The sequence below is a fragment of the Schistocerca piceifrons genome, chromosome 5 (genome assembly GCF_021461385.2).
Source record: "Schistocerca piceifrons isolate TAMUIC-IGC-003096 chromosome 5, iqSchPice1.1, whole genome shotgun sequence".
NCBI classification, from domain to species: domain Eukaryota; kingdom Metazoa; phylum Arthropoda; class Insecta; order Orthoptera; family Acrididae; genus Schistocerca; species Schistocerca piceifrons.
In genome coordinates, this window is record NC_060142.1 from 545,598,360 (window position 1) to 545,620,140 (window position 21,781).

Below are 21,781 nucleotides of genomic sequence, written 5' to 3' on the forward strand. Positions count from 1 at the left end.
CAATTGCCACTGCCTGCACCAGGTGTCAATCCATTGCAGGTCTTCCTGCACTTCATAACAATTTTCTTGCATTGCAACTTCTCCGTATACATGTGCATCATCCACAAAAAGCCTCATGGAACTTTCTATAATATCTATTAGTTTATCCGTGTTGGATCTTGTGAGCTCCATGGCCATTAACTCTTCAACCCAGTCACACAGTTTTGTGACAGGGGTGGATTAATGATGATGATGATGATGATGATGATGGTGGTGGTGGTGATGTTTGGTTTGTCGGGTACTCAACTGCACTGTCATCAGTGTCTGTACAAAGTCCCAGTTTTTCCTAGTCAAATTTTTTTTTCACCGTCCAATCTAGCCACTGTCATTAATGATAAGGATAATGATGAAATGATGAGGACAACACAAACACCCAATCCCTGGGCAGAGAAAATCCCCGACCCAGCCAGGAATTGAACTTGGGATGGGTTAATGAAGTTTTGTGGGTGGGGGTGGTTGCCTAGAAGAGAAAGAAGTCCTAGGAGTACTCTCCTTGAAATTTAAGGAAAAAACCTTCAAAAGCTACTATGTTAAGCTGTTTTGATGCTTAAAAACATCAAAAAATTGCAAAATTCTGTTTAAACTGGAATTAGAATAAAATGCTTTTAAGCTGCAGTTCTTAATTTCTTGACAGTAACATTTTTGCCAGTTTAGTTCATAAGAACAAATATACTTATATTTTGAAAATTATAATTGAAAAGTGTGCTGCTGTGGCAGATCATGACACCCTACTAATATTTGGCGCCCACAATTTAACAGGAGAGGGAGCACAAGTCACTGGTGCAGGTAGTACATTCTCTTTGGCACACAAAATAAGATGGCTTGGGGAATACTGAATTAAATGACTACTTCCACTTACCAAAACTCTAAATTCGCATCTTAACTTTGGCACAAATGGCAAAAATTACCATTTGATTTTAATTTAGTTTCATATGTCAGGGCAATCACTCCCTCTGCCCCCCCCCCCCCTCCCACACCCTTTTAATCCGTCCTTGTTTTCTAGTGAGTAAAATGCAGCATGTTTTTAAAACTAATTACTAATGTATGTACAGTTAAGCCATACTTTGTCATCATGTGCCGTACTGTACCTTGAAATGTAAAGTCTTTTTACAGTTGAATATGTTCGATTTGAAAATGAACTGAGTTTCTCAAAAATTTTCCCTGTCTCGAAACTATAAATTTGTGTTAGCTGCTACTGGCTCGTATTTCAGTCTTCTTTTAACATGTAACTGGTTGTTGATGATACTTTCTCCTAATTTGATAACATTTAGTGATATTGGTGTGTAGCGGATTAATAATGTAGCTTATAGATTATTAAATGCAGTATGGTATTGGCAATATCTTATCAACTGCAGCCCTTCCAAATTTTTGAATAGAATATTTTGTTGCTAGATACATGACCATGTCGTACCTTGGAACAGTCTTTCACAATTAGAAAAACCTAATTTTCCGGTGTAATTATTGTAGTTTCAGAAATAGTCCACAAATACTGAATGCTGTCATTTCAAAACGGAATAAAAGAAATACATTAAACTTGCATTAAGAAGAATAGAAGCTGAAGCCTGAAAACTAGTTCCAAGATACAGCACTGTGACCTATATTACATTTGAACACAAGCAATAACACCCTGAAGCAACTAGAAAAGATATTGAAACCGGCTAAAATATCGTCTGCATGCGGCCCTGGCAGCATGTGGCGAGCACAAGCATCCTGTAGTATCAGTGAAAAAATTACAGTACGAATATAAAGGTAAAGTGAATCCATGGCGCAAGAACGTCACCAGGCTTCTGGTCTGACTGCAGACAGAGTGCAGCCTTTTTCGCAGCGGCACTACCATGGAGGGGGGGCGGGGGGGGGGGGGGGTGAGCTCATGGGCACTGAAGAGATGGGCAAAGTCGTTCAGCCTTGGGAACTAGTTCGCTGGTGATCGCTCTTTTTTTGGGAACCGCTCATTTTCACTCGTTCACCGTTTCCCTGGAGTACAGAGTTTTTATTCATAACAGAATTCTCACACACTTGTAATTTTCGTGATTCTGCAAAACATCTCGTTTAGCCAACTGTAGCGTTATCTGACTGATCGCAGTGAAATAATATAAAAAGGCGCACGAAAAACCAGCTCCGAGTACAGACTGCTCGCTAATTACACACAATTTGTTGACCGCTACGAGCAGAATAGATAAACATGTAATAATTAGGCAGTGAAGAAATAACAAATAAGCTAGTGCAAACAACTTCGAAACAATAGATGACAATTGGTAAGCGACAATGACAAGCTAGTACTCGGGGCCGATTTTTCGCGCGCCACACTGTACCACTGAAATAATATTGTAGGAGTTATCATATTCTCTTTAAAAAATGTGACACCATACACTCGATTATGAAGCGCGGGCTTCATTCGGTTGTAAGTCGGTCTGCCTTCCATAACAATGAACAAGCTCTTTTACCTTGGATCAAAAAAAGACGGAAAATGGCCACGAGTGTGTGCCGTGCCGACGTCCTTTGCATGTGTAATAACAAAAAATCTTGCCTTTTTACAAGTATTTCTTCTACTGTTTATCGAAATAGTGAAATAAGATGACACGCTGTTTTGTTACCTGAAAAGATGTATGTATTACATACCACGTAATTGTTATGTAATTTACGTAATTATAAAATAAATTTTAATTACCGGTCGTGGACGCTGAATCGAATACGAAAATAACCAGAAGTACAGAGTTCAAAAAAGGTTTAAAACTGATCTAGGCCGGCTGCGGTGGGCGAGCGGTTCTAGACGCTTCAGTCTAGAACCGCGCGACCGCTACGGTCGCAGGTTCGAATCCTGCCTCGGGCATGGATGTTTGTGATGTCCTTAGGTTAGTTAGGTTTAAGTAGTTCTAAGTTCTATGGGACTGATGACCTCAGATGTTATGTCCCACAGCTCTTAGATCCATTTGAACTGATCTAGAATGGGCGTGCGAAGCGAACAGATCGAACAACAAAAACTCGGTACTGAACCAACTATGAGTAGTCGGCAGTGGAACTGTGACGAGTGGTGACGCGAAGAAGGACAAGACCGGCCGAGCGAGACCGAGACTGGAACGAGACCAGCCGTCGTGCTGTTCGGGAACGAGACCGACAGTTTCCCGTTCCCGGGAACTATAAGTAGAAAGCCGCGACCGAGGTGAACTATGAAAGACCGTTCCTTAGAATTCGTTCATCGCTCGTTCTGTTCATCTTGGTGAACCGTTCCTTTGGAGCCGTTAGTTCGCGAATGACCAATCTCTAGCATTGACCCACCTGAATAGTCCCTTCAAGGCCTGGGATGTGCGCCGGCCCTTGATCGAACCCACCCGACGGTTGAACGACGAATCGGTGTGTCAGCTAGCCTGGATGTTGTTTTTAGGCAGTTCCCACACTCCACTTGGTGATGCCAGGCTGGTACCAAAGTTACAACTCAGTTACAGGATTTGCAAACATTAAGAACACTGTCGCCCACTGTCACATGAATAACATTACACGCAGACAAATTGGGTACGCATATTCCGCCTGCAGATGGGCGTTAATGGGGTGGCTACAGGAAGGGCATCCAGCCACCCCTTAACTTAACCATGCCACATCCTTTAATAACCATCCCAACCCAGCGAAGGAGTGGGAGAAAGGCACAGGAAAAAGAACAAGAACAAGAAAGAACCCTGGTACTCACTTGATAGCAGACTGAGGGACCTGGAGCGGTCCTGGAGAGACTGGAACGAGGAAAAATCAATTCTCCTACCAAGGGTTGAAGCTGATACGTCCAGGGTATAGTGCTTGACTGCTAGATCACCAACGTCAGAAGATCCGAATAATGGTGGTAAAATAAATTTCCCTGTCTTGTAATATCTTCATTTCATAAAACATGTGCAAAATTATACACTCCTACATTAGCTGTATCATTCCATATGCCTTTTTCTAGCTGACAGGGACAGAAATTTCTCCCACATTTTGTAAGATCGCACAAGTTTATAGGTCTAGGTCTTTAATGGCTCAACGACGTCGTTAGGCAATCCCATCTGCTTGGAAGCTTATCTGGTTGCCTATCTTCTTCACAAAGCACTATGTTGTCCCAGTGCTGTGTCACAATGAGGACAACGGAACAAAGTTTGTTCAAGTTGCATAGAGAACCCATGTATATTACAGTTGGGGGCAAAGAAGGATGCACACTTCTGAGCAATGTAACCAGAGATTGCGATAAAGAGAGACAGCTCCTGTAGCCAAGGCGAATGTAAATTGAGCGTGTGACGTGACCAGGAAGCCGACAAGCCTCATATTGACCACTGTCGTGATAGTTGAGAACAGAATGAGCAATACACACGATATCAACCCATTTGATCACAATCAGATATTGAATGCCCGACACATGGGCCACTACGCTTTGAAGTTATAGAGCCTATACTCGGCTTCTCATGTGCCAATGTTTCTAGTTTATATCGTGAAGAATATCGAGTTGCACTGTGTTTCGAAGTCCACTTTGAACAGTTGACTCTCCTATAAGTGGCTGGGTAAGTCAGCTCGAAGGTTGGAGGAAGGCAACGGCATACCACCTCCAATAGGACCATACCCAGGAAGCAGTGCAGTGTTCAGACCAACCTTCAAAGACATACCGCACTACTGTACATCACTCGACAATCCAAAGATCGACAACTACAGCTGGTGAGCTGCTATACGATCCAGAAAAGCCTCCTAGGAAGTATACAGGCTAATACCCCACTGAATCTCTACTCACTGCACATCTTCAAGTATGGTCATCAGCAGGGGCGCACTAACATTGGACGTTCATAGCATGGAAATATGTTGCCTGGAGTGAAGTGCCGCTGTACACACCTAAAGAAGAATTCAAGTACACTGAAAACGACAAGAGGAGATAAATCCAACTTGCCAATAGGGCACCATTCAAGTAGGAAGTATTGTCCTGTGGAGGTTGTCCATGGTGGATGAAATGAGGTGACTAAAAATTTGCCATCATTCATCAGTGAACGTTGTAGAAATCTTCTGTCCGTTCCTGTATATCTTTTTGTTGGCCCACTGCTCTGCACCCTGCAGGTGACCCATGCCTTCAGCAAGAAACTGCGACACCTCACATTTCAAATACGGTCAGAGCAATTTGAGGACACTCTGTGGTCATGAATTACTTCTGTTGTTCCCTAGAACTGCTGAACTCAGTCCCATTGAGCACATCTGAGAGAGAATTGAGCTACATGTGTGCACCTTGGACCCAGATCTGACCAATCTCCATGAGTTGTGGCAGCGGCTGAGCGGCCACGGATAAGGAGAAATCACCAAAATCTTCAGCGTCTTATAGAGTCCATAATATGACGAGCTTCTGCTGTTATCTGAGCAAAAGGGGTTGCTGCGTACTCCTAGGTAGATGCCTCCAATTGGACTGCTCATGAGTGCTTGGAATGTGTCCATTGAAAAAAGGTGTATGTACCCCACAGTCTGTCGAGATTTCTTGTATTCCTGAGACAGTTACACGAGTTAATTATTTCTTGGCATATAAAGTCAGTCACATCGAGATTTGAGAGAGAGAAAAGTTGGTCTATCAGTAGAGAGTAGAGAAAGAAAGTGACAGTGGTCACTTAAAGAAACCAAATCATTCTTCTCCAGTACTGACTTTTTGATTCAATGTAAAACTAGGGAACGGGAGTGCGTTCAGATTTCAGAAGTACTCAGAAGCATAGCGGTGGTCTGGGTGTACGAAGTGAACTGGACAAAAAATTGAAGGTTTTACATCCCCCCACCCTGCGAATCCATAGGAGACTGCTATTTTGGAAGTTTGACTGCACGCAAACCTATCATGTCGTCGTAGATTTCGTGCTGTTGCAGCCTTGGGAAGTATTTCTTCTGGTATACATTTAGTGTGACCGTTGTTAGATAATATTTCACTAGAATAACCTCTTATGTATGTTATTTGTTTAAATATTATAGCTGTGTGAATCATTTTCAGTGGCGTTCGTTTTCAGTTGAAGGTTCTGTAGGACCAGAAATGAAATCAAAACAGGAAATACTTACAGCTGAAGACAATCTTTAGACTGGAATAGAAAGCAGAGAATTTAAAAATCTGCGCTATATTGAGCGCGGCAAAGATTTAGTATGGGAGAGGTTGTCTGAAATAAGTAGAACTAGAATACTGACAATGAGATTTTTGTTTTAGTGTCTGCTCAGCTTTGATGTTACGAGGGTCTGAAACTAATGTGTAAGCCTGGAAGTGAAAAATATGGTTTTTACATTAAACATACGTGCATTTCATGAATCTCTTTTAAATCAATGAATTTTGTCTAACTTTTTCCAGAGAGTTGCTTCCATTGCAGAACTGCACTTCTAGTAGGTCTGCCATATTCTGGATGCAAAACCGTTTACACCCACAAAATTAACAAGTGTGGATAGGTGGAAGTAACAGGGTGATAAATGTGATGAATAAGGTGAATGTTCCAACAACTCAAAATTCAAACCCCTCAGTTTCCCCACTGCCAAAAACACTTCTGTAAACATATGCATTGTCCTGATGAAACATATTTTTTTCATCGCAGGCTTCTAAGTGTTTTTTCATCCAAACGAATTCAATAATATACGTTTTGCTGTTTTGCATCCCAGAAAACACGAACCATAGCCTTCTTTAGGACATGGGACTTACTTCGTGGTTTGTTTTTGTTGTCTGTTTTGCAGATCCCTCGGCTCTCAACTAATCCACAATAACAAACTGTTGGGCAAAAACAGTTGGATTTTTCTTAGAACGATTCGAACATGGGTGAGTAACATTTTAGTATTTGTTTTTTAGGCTTACGTTTCACAAAGCGCTTTCATAGTTTATTCTTCATATGAAGTGCACTGAATCCTTTCTTCTGATGTGTCTATAACGTTAGAGACCCCATACGACTCCAATCACCAAGCTTCCAATAGTATCATAATCTGCCCTTTGTCGAATTTTTTTTATCTGTGATTGAAGTTTTGAGAAGCTCTTCGTGTGCATCATCTTCAGGACAAATACAACCAAGTTTTAATTCGACAGTTGATTATTTAATCCATGAAAATGAAGTTACGGATCGCGCATAGACCCTCAAGGAATTATGAGCTCTTTCGATTGGCAGTAAACCTTCCAAAACAAAAACGTTGATGATGAGATGGTATTCGTCTTTATCTACTGGAGCATGGTACAAACACTGCACTGATCCGTTAGAAAGCTGTGTAAATACCGCAGATCAAGTTGACACTTGACTTACGTTATCGCAAGATATGTACTGACTGTGAACATGCCAAAACCAAAAGTTAATTGATCGCAACGTCGTCTGTGTGTCAGGCAGAGAATTCTGCTCTTCGATCTCGTACAAGTCAGTTTGCAGTGATTAGAAAACATACTGATGATAGTATAATTGAGGATGGACGATATTTTGAAATAAAGTGCGTAGACTTCACCGAAAGTTTCTTGCGCAGGCACATATGATAATATTTTTCATATGCATTTGCACTGTAAAAGGAAGGAAGATGAATGTTCAACGGCCTTTCGAGGATATGTATACTAGAGACAGAGTACAAGCCTGGAATTATCCCAGCATCCACCTTAGGCAATGTAAGGAAATCAGAGTAAACTAAGTCTGAATGGCGGAATAGACATCTGCACCGCTGTCCTGCCGTCCAGTGTTTCTCTACTGCACCACCTCATTTGGTATCTTTTATGCCTTATTTGTTTTATGATGATGATGATGATGATGATGATGTTTGGTTTGTGGGGTGCCCAACTGCGTGGTTATCTGCGCCTGTACAAATTCCCAATCTTCACTCAGTCCAATCTCGCACGTTCATGAATGATGAAGAGAACACAAACACCCAGTCCCCAGGAGGAGAAAACCCCCGCCACGGTCGGGAATCGAACCGAGACCCCGTGATCCAGAGGCAGAAACGCAAACCACTAGACCACGAGCTGCGGACTATTTGTTTTATGCTGAAGGAGAGAACAAAAATTTTGGGGCCTAGTAAGCACTGCGCCCTCCCCCCATGCACCATGGACCTTGCCGTTGGTGGGGAGGCTTGCGTGCCTCAGCGATACAGATAGCCGTACCGTAGGTGCAACCACAACGGAGGGGAATCTGTTGAGAGGCCAGACAAACGTGTGGTTCCTGAAGAGGGGCAGCAGCCTTTTCAGTAGTTGCAGGGGCAGAGCTCTGGATGATTGACTGGTCTGGCCTTGTAAGACTAACCAAAATGGCCTTGCTGTTCTAGTACTGCGAGCGGCTGAAAGCAAGGGGAAACTACAGCTGTAATTTTTCCCGATGGCATGCAGCTTTACTGTATGATTAAATGATGATGACGTCCTCTTGGGTAAAATATTACGGAGGTAAAATAGTCCCCCATTCGGATCTCCGGGAGGGGACTACTCAAGAGGACGTCGTTATCAGGAGAAAGAAAACTGGCGTTCTACGGATCGGAGCGTGGAATGTCAGATCCCTTAACGGGGCAGGTAGGTTAGAAAATTTAAAAAGGGAAATGGATAGGTTAAAGTTAGATATAGTGGGAATTAGTGAAGTTCAGTGGCAGGAGGAATAAGACTTTTGGTCAGGTGAATACAGGGTTATAAATACAAAATCAAATAGGGGTAATGCAGGAGTAGGTTTAACAATGAATAAAAAAATAAGAGTACGGGTAGGCTACTACAAACAGCATTGTGAACGCATTATAGTGGCCAAGATAGACACGAAGCCCACGCCTACTACAGTAGTACAAGTTTATATGCCAACTATCTCTGCAGATGACGAAGAGATTGATGAAATGTAAGATGAGATAAAAGAAATTATTCAGGTAGTGAAGGGAGACGAAAATTTAATAGTCATTGGTGACTGGAATTCGAGTGTAGGAAAAGGGAGAGAAGTAACATAGTAGGTGAATATGGATTGGGGCTAAGAAATGAAAGAGGAAGCCACCTTGTAGAATTTTGCGCAGAGCATAACTTAATCATAGCTAACACTTGGTTTAAGAATCATGAAAGAATGTTGTATACATGGAAGAACCCTGGAGATACTAAAAGGTATCAAGTAGATTATATAATGGTAAGACAGAGATTCAGGAACCAGGTTTTAAATTGTAAGACATTTCCAGGGGCAGATGCGGACTCTGACCACAATCTATTGGTTTTGAACTGTAGATTAAAACTGAAGAAACTGCAAAAAGGTGGGAATTTATGGAGATGGGATATGGATAAACTGAAAGAACCAGAGGTTGTACAGAGTTTCAAGGAGAGCATAAGGGAACAATTGACAGGAATGGGGGAAAGAAATACAGTAGAAGAAGAATGGGTAGCTTTGAGGGATGAAATAGTGAAGGAAGCAGAGGCTCAAATAGGTAAAAAGACGAGGGCTAGTAGAAACCCTTGGGTAACAGAAGAGATATTGAATTTAATTGATGAAAGCAGAAAATATAAAAATGCAGTAAATGAGGCAGGCAAAAAGGAATATAAACGTCTCAAAAATGAGATCGACAGGAAGCTCAAAATGGCTAAGCAGGGATGGCTAGAGGACAAATGTAAGGATGTAGAGGCTTATCTCACTAGGGGTAAGATAGAGACTGCCTACAGGAAAATGAAAGAGACCTTTGGAGAAAGGAGAACCACTTGCATGAATATCAAGAGCTTTGATGGAAACCCAGTTCTAAGCAAAGAAGGGAAAGCGGAGAGGTGGAAGGAGTATATAGAGGGTCTATACAAGGGCGATGTACTTGAGGACAATATTATGGAAATGGAAGAGGATGTAGATGAAGATGAAATAGGAGATATGATACTGCGCGAAGCGTTTGACAGAGCACTGAAAGACCTGAGTCGAAACAAGGCCCCGGGAGTAGACAACATTCCATTAGAACTACTGACGGCCTTGGGAGAGCCAGTCCTGACAAAACTCTACCATCTGGTGAGCAAGATGTACGAGACAGGCGAAATACCCTCAGACTTCAAGAAGAATATAACAATTCCAATCCCAAAGAAAGCAGGTGTTGACAGATGTGAAAATCACCGAACTATCAGTTTAATAAGTCACAGCTGCAAAATACTAACGCGAATTCTTTACAGACGAATGGAAAAACTGGTAGAAGCCGACATTGGGGAAGATCAGTTTGGATTCCGTAGAAATGTTGGAACACGTGAGGCAATACTGACCCTACGACGTATCTTAGAAGAAAGATTAAGGAAAGGCAAATCTACGTTTCTAGCATTTGTAGACTTAGAGAAAGCTTTTGACAATGTTGATTGGAATACTCTCTTTCAATTTCTGAAGGAGGCAGGGGTAAAATACAGGGAGCGAAAGGCTATTTACAGTTTGTACAGAAAGCACATGGCAGTTATAAGAGTCGAGGGGTATGAAAGGGAAGCAGTGGTTGGGAAGGGAGTGAGACAGGGTTGTAGCCTATCCCCGATGTTATTCAATCTGTATATTGAGCAAGCAATAAAGGAAACAAAAGAAAAGTTTGGAGTAGGTATTAAAATCCATGGAGAAGAAATGAAAACTTTGCGGTTCGCCAATGACATTGTAATTCTGTTAGAGACAGAGAAGGACTTGGAAGAGCAGTTGAACAGAATGGACAGTGTCTTGAAAGGAGGATATAAGATGAACATCAGCAAAAGCAAAACGAGGATAATGGAATGTAGTCGAATTAAGTCGGGTGATGCTGAGGGAATTAGATTAGGAAATGAGACACTTAAAGTAGTAAAGGAGTTTTGCTATTTGGGGAGCAAAATAACTGATGATGGTCGAAGTAGAGAGGATATAAAATGTAGACTGGCAATGGCAAAGAAAGCGTTTCTGAAGAAGAGAAATTTGTTAACATCGAGTATAGATTTAAATGTCAGGAAGTCGTTTCTGAAAGTATTTGTATGGAGTGTAGCCATGTATGGAAGTGAAACGTGGACGATAAATAGTTTAGACAAGAAGAGAATAAAAGCTTTCGAAATATGGTGCTACAGAAGAACGCTGAAGATTAGATGGATAGATCACATAACTAATGAGGAGGTATTGAATAGAATTGGGGAGAAGAGGAGCTTGTGGCACAACTTGACAAGAAGAAGGGATCGGTTGGTAGGATATGTTCTGAGACTTCGAGGGATCACTAATTTAGTATTGGAGGGCAGCGTGGAGGGTAAAAATCGTAGAGGGAGACCAAGAGATGAATATACTAAACAGATTCAGAAGGATGTAGGCTGCAGTAGGTACTGGGAGATGAAGAGGCTTGCACAGGATGGAGTAGCATGGAGAGCTGCATCAAACCAGTCTCAAGACTGAAGACCACAACAACAACAACAACAAGCACTGCGCGGTCGCCGTACTCACCCGGCTGAGCTGCGAGCGCAGCACGGTGGTGGAGGCCGTGACGATGCTGGAGCTGCTGGAGCAGGTGCGGTGCTCCGACACCACCGTGTGGCTGCGGCTGTGGCCGTTCATCTTGCTGGCCGCCTCCTCCACCAAGCGCGAGCTCTCCGCCGCAGAAATCCCGCCACTCGTCGTGATCACGTTTACCTCCATGGTGCTGCGCCTCTAGTCCTGCAACACACACATCACAGGACACGCGTCAGCATAGACTGCTACACTCTACAGACTTCTCTTATCTCTATTATTACTGTATTCTAGAGCCCGCCCAGTCAGCCGTCCGGTCTAACGCACTGCTTTCCGGGCGGAAAGGCGTGCCGGTCCCCCGCACGAATCTGCCCGGCGGATTAGTGTCGAGGTCCGGTGTGCCGGCCAGTCTGTGGATGGTTTTTAAGGCGGTTTTCCATCTGCCTCGGCGAATGCGGGCTGGTTCCCCTTATATCGCCTCAGTTACACTATGTCGGCGATTGCTGCGCAAACACTGTCCACAGGTAAGCGTGCACCATAGTTACTCTACCATCCAAACTTTGGGGTAAGACGTTCCCGGTGGGTCCACTGGGGGCCGAACTGCACAATAACCCTGGGTTCGGTGTGGGGCGGTGGTGGGTGAGTGGACTGCTGTAGACTGTTGTGAGGTTGTGAACCACTGAGGCCTATAGCGGGGACGAAGTCTCTCCGTCGTTTCTAGGACCCCAGTTCAATACAATACTGTTTTCTAGAATAGTATCTCAGTAATACCCACAGCAAATAACAGTTTGGATTTCAGAACAATTTTTCTACTGAAAATGCCATTTACATGTTCACTCACCAGATTTTACAAGAATTGAAACAATAAAATAGCACTGACTGTGACTCCAATATTCTTCTAGATAAATTGAAGTTTTATGGAATGCAGGAAGTTGTACTTAGCAGTTCAACCATTGTAGTTCAAGATTGTCATTCTGACTTATGAGAAATCATGTATACGGTTCCCTAAAGCTCAGTCTTAGGTCAACCGCTATTTCTCATGTATATAAAAGATCTTCCGCCTAATACACAACAAGCAGAATCAATTCTTTTTGCAGATGACACTAATATTGTATTCAATCCAAGCGTACATACAGAATCGCAAGAAATAGTAAACAATGTTCTTAAAAGTATTATGGATCGGTTTTCTGTGAATGGTCTCACCCTCAATTCTGTAACATATTCAGTTCTGCGCATCTGAGGTTACTACTATGCCAATGATAAGAGTAACACATTGCGAGGAAATAATAAATAGGGTTCAAACTTCAAAATTCTTAGGTGTTCATACTGACGAGAATTTAAACTGGAAAAAGCATATTTGGGAACTCCTAAACCAACTTACTTCAGCCACATTTGAACTTATAATCATTGCAAATCGTGGGAGGAGACAAACCAGTAAGCTGACATATTTAGTGTATTTTCAATCAGTAATGTCATCCAGAATAATGCTTTGGGGTAACTCGACTTTAAGAAAGAAAGTCTTAATTGCGTAGAACCGTCTTCTAAGAGTAATATGTGGGGCACACCCACCATCATATTGTAGATATCTGTTTAAAGAGCTTGGCTGTCTGGCCACTGCTTCAGAGTATATTTATTCCCTCATGAAGTTTGATATAAATAATCCACTACAGATCAAAAGAATCAATGATGTACATAGCTATGATACCAGAATGATATTCTGCGATTAAGGTTGTCTTTAGCACAAAAAGTATGCACAATGCAGCAACAAAAATTTTTATAACATGGCCAGGGATATAAAACGTCTATAGAGCATCTATGGAATGAGCGTTCACGAGCGCAGAACAGAATTTTTTTCGGGAGCACACAATGCCTCCAAGTGACGTGCCTCTGGTGTGGTGTAGGGTTTGATTGTAAACTTCCTACACATTCTAAATGTCGTTAAATCTGCAGAAGAGACAAGTCCTGTTCAAAAGCATCACCGATATTGTGCAAACGATCATAGGCATCTTAACAATTTTCATTCCATTGTTGTTGTTGTTGTTGTCCTCAGTCCTGAGACTAGTTTGATGCAGACCTGGAATAATTCTTACTTCAGGCTTTGAAGCTGCGCCGGGTAGCCGATAGGTCTCGGGCATCTTGTCACGGTCCGCGCGGCTCCCCCCGTCGGAGGTTCGAGTCCTCCCTCGGGCATGAGTGTGTGTGTTGTTGTTAGCGTAAGTTACTTTAAGTTAGATTAAGTAGTGTGTAAGCTTAGGGACCGATGACCTAAGCAGTTTGGTCCCATAAGATCTAACCACAAATTTACATTTTTTACAGACTTTGAAGAGATAAACACAAGGGCTTTTCGCTTGATGCGACAAGTGGGACATCTCAGATGTCGCTGTCTTTTTATAGGAGAAGGAGGGACAGATTCTTTTCCGCACTTTATCGTATTATCGAGACTGTTTTAGTAAAAAGTGCTGCGGTGACTTTGGGAAAGGGCTTACTAGGACGTCAAAGTGGAAGTTTGCCGAAAAACTTCGAATTTGCAGCAATGGCTTTCAGGAAATCCAAATTATCACAATTTGAAATATTTCTAGGGTACAATCTTCATTCTTAGTGGAACTAAAATATTATTCGCATATAATGATTGTCCACGTCATAGTTAGTTCTCCCATTGTGACTGCATTAAAAAGCATAATGGCTTATAGATCTGTATAATCCGAAGAACTGATATGTGCATACTTTCAAAGAATTGATTGGTACCACACTCTCACACTTCCCAGTTCATATAGCATTTGTCTTGTAAATATTCGGTCATACAATCACATAAATGAATTCTGCACTGTGTCTCGATATTTTTCAACGCATAAAGTGCCTCTTATCAGTGTAATACGCATAATCAGACCTTTGTGATATTTATCTATTAAAAGTAACATGGTCTCCTTAAACATATTTCGGTCTGTATCCTTAGTAATAGTTGTTTACTTTTTCCGTTACTACAAATAAAAGTGTAAATGTTAGGGAAAGACGCATAATGTTGGAGTTTCGGCCTTAGTGCAAAACGTAAACAGTGTTACTGTAAAGAAATTTGCAAACGTCTCCAAAATAATGTTAAAAATACTTTTTTTTCAGTGAATAAAATTTCTTCGAGGTTCTTTTATTAGGCCGCTTTATACGGATAATGCGGCCTTGAAGAAAATTCATTCAGTTTTTTAAAAAATTAAAGGATTTTTTAAGATTATTTTAGAGTGTTTTTGGAATTTCCTTTAAATATCAATGTATAGGCTAACTTCAAAATACTCCATATCTAAACGGCATTATATGAAAGTCACTTGTCAATCCTAGATCAGCGTTGGCATCATGCTTAGTCCACTGATATTTTTCCTATCCTATTTGGCTTTTTGTTCAGTCTTCGTTATTGGGGCTAAAACAGAGCTGCTCAGCCGGGCCGGCCGGGGTGGACGAGCGGTTCTAGGCGCTACAGACTGGAACCACGCAACCGCTACCGTCGGAGGTTCGAATCCTGCCTCGGGCATGGATGTGTGTGATGTCCTTAGGTTAGTTAGGTTTAAGTAGTTCTAAGTTCTAGGGGACTGATGACCTGAGAAGTTAAGTCCCATAGTGATCAGAGCCATTTGAACCATTTTGCTCAGCCGGTGAGCGACTCGGAGTTTCTGAGTAGTGCGTCCCCTCCAGTTATCGCCGGCGGTGCTTTAGGAACAGATAAGCGACTCGGAACTCGGCCGGCGCATGGTGCAGTCATTTGACTCGAGTGTAGCTAGTTAGCCGATCCAGTTAGCTGACGAGTAATTCCGCGTTTGCGACTAGTACGCGCACCTGGTACTATCATAGGAGGCACGGATGAGGCTTCCATTTGACGAAGGAAAGCGGGCGGGAACTGACACTGTGTGTTCTTATATTCTTTATGTATCATACAGAGATGCAGGTAACGTTGAAGTTTATATACATTGGCAAATTCTGTTTCCAAATGTGCTTTATTATTACGTTTGTGATCCGACTCCGTAATCGTGGTCGTCAAAGCGCGCTTTTGTTGTGGCGCTCGACCCGAAGATACAACACGAATCCCGATTGTGCAAAATTTTCACTGCCAATATTTGGTTTGAAAAGGGAGGAGACGTACGGGCCAATGTCCTGGATTAAATTCCAAACATTTCCGCAGCGTCTCATGAAGTGAAGACACGTGGTGGTGACCCGTCCGTTTGATGGGGACATTAAGCTCTGCAGCCCCGTTAGTGCTATTCGAGAGAAATAGGATATGAGCTGGCACCGGGTTTCATCCTCTCCTCCTTTTCATCCATACCAACACAAACCCAACACTACGCTGTACAAACACGTGAAACAGTCATCCACACGACACTTGTCACTTCAAAACAGGTGCGAGGAAGGCAGTGGCAAACCACCTCCACCAGCACCTTAATGGAACGGTCATGCAATTCCAGCATCTGCCCCCTAACATAATTCCCTCAGTATGGGACTACTTTGATTTTTGATTGATCTGAAAATAAATACTCCTTCGACATGTGAAAATGGTGGTCTTTGAAACAATGGAGAACCAAAAAGCTACATTTAGCTTGTGTAAGCAGCCGTATGCCACAGGTGGAGGGACGTCAGCGAGGAACCAAACTAGAGAAGTATGAGGAGGCGTCCTGAAGTCTGCCTTCACGTGAACGACGTCCATGTGGAACACTTGTTATGCGTCTACCCTCAAGTGTGTATCTGCAGTTTGTATCCTCGGAGACAATGTTACAATGGGTTCACGTATTCAGTCGGAATAGATCGTATCGGGGAAACTATTGGTTTCCGGACTTATGGTTATTTGGATTGTTTGCTTGTTTCAGAGTCTTTTACTCGCCCCCTTCCTTTTGTATCTACAATAGTCAAATACCTGCATATATCTGTATGTAAATATGTAATTCAGTGATACATGAGGGACATATCATAAATAATGCACAGGTTGGTATTACTGTAGATTGATGCAATAACAACGAAAATTACTTAGATGTAGTTTTGAGCTTGAGGAAGAAGCACGTGTTTTTCTTTTTTCGCTGCGTTTTCTGACAGAAAATTGGTGAGAGGTAGAAATGGACCCTGCAGAGGTCCGGCGTACTGTTAATGTTGAAGGCCAGTGGTCGTTCATCAAGATCGAAACTTAACGCAGCAAAAATCCGAAAGACATCCACACTGCGTTAAGTGAAGTTTTTGGTGAGTATACAGTGAACCGTACGCAGTTTCACGTTGGGTTAATCATTGTTGTGGTGGTCGTATGAGCATAGACGATAATCCAAGACCCGGAAGGCCAAAAACGTCAACAGATTAAAAAAGTGTGGAACTTGTGGCAGATGCCCTTGAAGAAGATCGCATTGTGACTTGTGAGAAACTCTCTGGAGTCACGGGAATTCCTCCATCATCAGTATTCCGTATTTTGACAAGTGATTTGAAGAACAGAAAAATTTCTGCGAGATGGGTCCCACACTGTTTGATTGCTGAAGAGAAGCAGAAAAGCTTGGACATTGCAACCTTGCTCAAACAATGATTCGCTAGTAAAGATCAAGAATTCTTGTGTCGAATTGTCGCTATTGATGAAACGTGAATTATAGTTTTTAACAGGAGCTGAAATCACAAACCGATGAGTGGAGAGCTTCAGATTCTCCGCGTCCAAAAAAATTTCGACGCTCTCAGTCAAAGCTCAAGCAGATGATTTTTGCTTATGATCACCATGGAATCGTCACGACAGACAGGCTCTCATGTGGTATAAGTGTCACAGCAGTGTATTATTCTAATTTCAGGCAGAACCTGCGCAAAAATTTACAAAATCCGATCTCCGTTGCTCGAGTCTGGGCCGCACATTCCCCACGCAATGCTCGCCCGCCTGTCGGCTATATTCTGGCGCAAAAACTGCGTGAATACGGATGGGAAGTGTTGTCGCATTCTCCACACAGCCCGGACATGAGTCCACCAGCTTCGACTTGGAGTGTACTGAAGGACTGTAAAGAGATACTGAAAAAAAACATGTAAGTAAACAAAGTGTGCATTATTTAAGAAATGTCCTTCGTAATACTTTCGTAAGTCTGAGAAGAAATTGCGTAGTTAAAAGGTATTAAAAATTAGATTTTCTTGAGATTCTTGTAGTGGGCTGGATACACACCGCTCGGAATTTTGTTCTTCGTTTAGCAATGAAATGCTTCGTCGAGACAGGATTAATTGTAAAGTGCCCTTCCGGAAATGTGAATGAAGTTCAGTGGAATCAAAATATTGGTGGAACAAGCATATTGGAACATATAACGAGATTCATTTAATTATGAATGGTTTTAGTAATGAAGAAGTAATTGGCAATACAGTGAATTATCGGAAGTGCATATAGATCAGCGGATCTTATCGAGAACAACTATTCTGTAACAAAAGAAAACCTTAAGTTTCATTTGACTGTAAACAGAAATTTGATACGCACATCTTCGTGTGTAATAAGGTTACTCTTCACTTTTTTATGATGCGATAGTGACTATTCATCCAAGTGTAAATAGATTAACACTATCGTCAGCTATTATAAAAGTGTCACCTATATGTGGAATTCGAGGAAGCGACGCTATACTGAGGCCCAACAGGTCGGCTGTTTGAAATTCCCTCGATCCCTGTTCAACCTCAGCAACTCGCAGGCTCCCACTGCAACGATTCAAAGTATTCGGACACTACCTGAATCCGTCTGTGTGGCATACCATTACATGTCTGCTGCCGGAGATCACTCGTTCTTTCCCATTCAGATTCACTGACAAATTAATATTGTGCCGTTTGATACTGACAAGTCATACTGGTACTTGCTTACACGTCTCCACTTCATTTTACAGCTTGGTGTAACACAGACTTTCACAGTCTCACAATACGGGGCCCCTTATATTACACTAGGCTGCAAATGTATAGGCCGCAGTATCTCATTTGGCTTGCACCACACCGTAATTCAACTGTCTCTTGGAAATACGTATAATTTTCTTTCATCCACAACTATAAAAACATTCTGACCCCATGGTTGACTGGTCCGTTTCGCCCCGGTACATTTTGTTGGCGTGTGGCTTTCTCCTAGACATTCTTCCGTTGTACCCCTTTCAAAAACCTTCCGAACAGTTGATTCACTCGCTTGCTTACCACATTACTGCAGCAGCTGTACCGCAATTTGAGGTGCATCTAGTCGAGGATTAAGCTTCATCTGTCTTATGATTAATCGGCTGCGTCTTTCATTTAGCTTCCTTGGGCGCTCTTTTGGAGAGTCACATTTAAAGCGATGTTCCTTTTAAAATAGTCTTACAATATCCCCAACCGTATTCCTATGTGTAATCACCAGACAAGCAACATCTCTACGAGTGCGACCATTCACAAGCTTGTAGATGGCAATTTGTTGTTCGAACGTCGTGTTAGTCCCATTGCTACCCTGTAGCCCAGGCAAGACGGCGGAACTATAACAAGTGAGCCGACGGAAAGAAACAGGTCGTATTGTAGTACGCGTAACAAGCTTTTATGCGAGGGAATTCAGGTTATCCTCTTACTTGACCGAATATTAACGATTCATTCATTTAAGACCCTTCCAAATTAACAATTAAAAAACATTTTTATTAAAATTTAACAGCGATCCCTTGAAGTTTTGTTATTTAACTGCTATCTCTCTACACATGCGGAGCATTTTTGTGTGCATTTGATACATAATCACTCAATTGACATCGAAAAACATTACAAACAATGCATGGCCGAAAATAAATGAGGGCTTTTTGTATCTGCTGAGGCCTTATGCTGCGCTAGCGGTTTTTCTCGGTCGTCGCGCCGATTGAATAAATGCAGACCTACTAACGTCTCGAACTTGGCCTGGTTAGTATGGCGCCCATCTGGGAGGAATACGTGCGACAGCCTTGGCAGGCGAGTTGCTTAACAGGGCAGCGTCGCGACGGCGACGGCATCTGGTGACCGCGGCGAGGGCAGCCGAACTTTCAGCTTTGGACACGCCGGGGTCAGCCGCGGCTGGGGTGAGCAGCGCCTATCGCAGGGCAGCGCATATCGCCCGGCCGGTCGCGGATCAACGCACGCACTTTCACTCTAGCGTTCTTTCCGACGCCAGCATCCGCTTGGTCGTCTCCTGTATCACGTCGGAGAAAAAGTCCGATAGCTTAGGCTATATTTTCAGACGGACTGAAAATAGTTGCTCGATATGCCCCCTTCAGAAATCCTTCACAACCTAACTCCAAGCTGGCGGCGTATTTGCGATAAGAAGAAACATTGCATAAAGCCAGATATCTAAACGCCATTCGTGTCCGCTTATAACAACGGTTTGTACAGCCCATCCTGCCTAGCACCGAATCGGCAAATAAGCAAACGCAGCCGTGACAAGATGACGTAGCGCCAAGTCCAAAGCGCACACAAGCGAATTTTCAACACCTAACCATACCAAAAACGACTCATATCAATAATATTTTTGAATAACTTGCAGTTCTTTCCGCCAGCTGAACTGTTGTAATGTCCAATGTTCAAATGTGTGTGAATTCCTAAGGGACCAAACTGCTAAGGTCACCGGTCCCTAGACTTACACATTAATTAAATTAACTTAAACTAACTTACGCTAATAACAACACACACACACCCTTACCCGAGGAAGGACTCGAAACTCCGACTGAAGGGGCCGCACAGTTCGTGACATGACGCCTCAAACCGCGCGGCGAACTGTTGTAGAAAATTTAGGAAATTTGTGATAAGTTCCTATGTGACCAAGCTGCGGAGGTCATCGATCCCTAGGCTCACACACTACTTAATCTAACTTAAACTAACTTACGCTAAGGACAACAGACACATCCATGCCCGAGGGAGGACTCGAATCTACGAGGGGGGGAGCAGCGCGAACCGTGGCAAGACGCTTCACATCGCGCGGCTTGTAGAAATATAATTTTATCCAAGTGACTATCAGACGAAATAAAAACAAGGCAGAATATGATATTACATTATACATGATTTCCATAAGTCAGGATTTCCATTTGTTGACTTTAAATATTTTATAACAATTCCTGTAGCACAGTTTATATAATAATTTTCGAATAATGTATATTTTCCTAATAGTGCAACTGTTCCGTATTTATTCCCTGTAGTCGTCACAAAAATGCGAAGTGTCTATTGGATGACGAAAACAAACATCTCAAAAAAGAATAATTGATGCATTCAGGCACATCACAGTAATTACTAGCTCTACTTGGACAGAGCTGGAATAGCGTAAAAAATGGTCGTGGCGACTGTTTTCCATATCGTGCTGCATACTTGATCAAATTCGTAAGATGTGGTGATGCAAACTGACAATGAATAAAGAACTGAAGATTAACAATACTGTTCCGATAAAGAACATGAAATGATAAACGCCTAACGGAAATTATATTGCCCGATAATTTCCTGAAAAATGCTTTAGACTGTCAAAAAATTTTTTATCGAGAGGCTGAATCACAATATTAGTTGTGGGTGGAATCCGAATTATATAAATAATCTTTTCGTCGTCCTCGTAAAGACAGAGGTGTCGTCAAGACCATGTCACGAGAGGAACAAAAGCAATGAATTATTTTCTGCAAATGGAAAGAAGACGTTGAAAATTATTCTCTCCCATTCTTAGAGATTTTGCTACGTCGATTACAAGATTTTCGCAACCAAACAGTCTTTTTTTTTTAATTTTGGTCCCAATTTGCCTTGATGTTCCACAAGGCATACGTAAAGCTGCGGAAACAGAAATCCACAGATACTCATCACTGACATTGTTCTATACGAATGTCTCACAACATTCACCGATTGCACAAGCGACTGTCTTTTTTTTTTTCCTCGAAATGATAAAGTGTGGTTTGCATGAAACTTGACAGACTAGCTTTATATGCAGCATTATAGGGCTAACGGGAAGCTTCGTCTTCGAGTCAGTTACGAATTTCTCTGTAGTATTACCTATTAATGTCATCTCCTCTAGACGTTTGCTTGAGGTAAGCTTCGTAATTTTGTGACTTTCTTTTCCGGATAATTTCCTGAACTCGTTTATTCAGGTGAAAGAAACCTGGAAATCAATTATGTTTATCCCACTTGCAATTCAGGGCGCTCAATCTGGCAGATCGAATTCGGTAACGGTGCACTGACTCTCGCGAGCAGTTCTAAAGATTTCGAATAATTTTTTGCACACTTTAGCGAGCTTCATTTTGGCGCCTTTTTATTACTTCCTGTAAATTTTATTCCGTTTATACAATTCGTGCTCAGATTTTACGAAACGAAACAAGCTTTGCACACTTCTTATGTGTAAGCGGTTTACTCGCTCCTTCGTGTAACTAAAAATAATTATTGCATTTTCTTTCTCAATGAAAGCTATTACTGCACATGGTTTTGTTTTGAGCCTGGAAAGTAGTCTATTTTTGTTCTGGACTTTA

The 21,781-nt window shown here is 42.2% G+C and overlaps 1 protein-coding gene across 1 annotated transcript in view; it reads right to left on the reverse strand.

Moving 5' to 3' along the window:
- Nucleotides 1–21,781, reverse strand: part of LOC124797936 (very long-chain-fatty-acid--CoA ligase bubblegum) — a 177,838-nt gene that overhangs the window by 66,245 nt on the left and 89,812 nt on the right. Inside the window, exon 2 of the mRNA XM_047261073.1 lies at nt 11,361–11,570. Coding sequence (XP_047117029.1) covers nt 11,361–11,552 — 192 coding nt within the window. The 5' untranslated portion in view covers nt 11,553–11,570. The remainder of the gene's footprint in view (nt 1–11,360; nt 11,571–21,781) is intronic.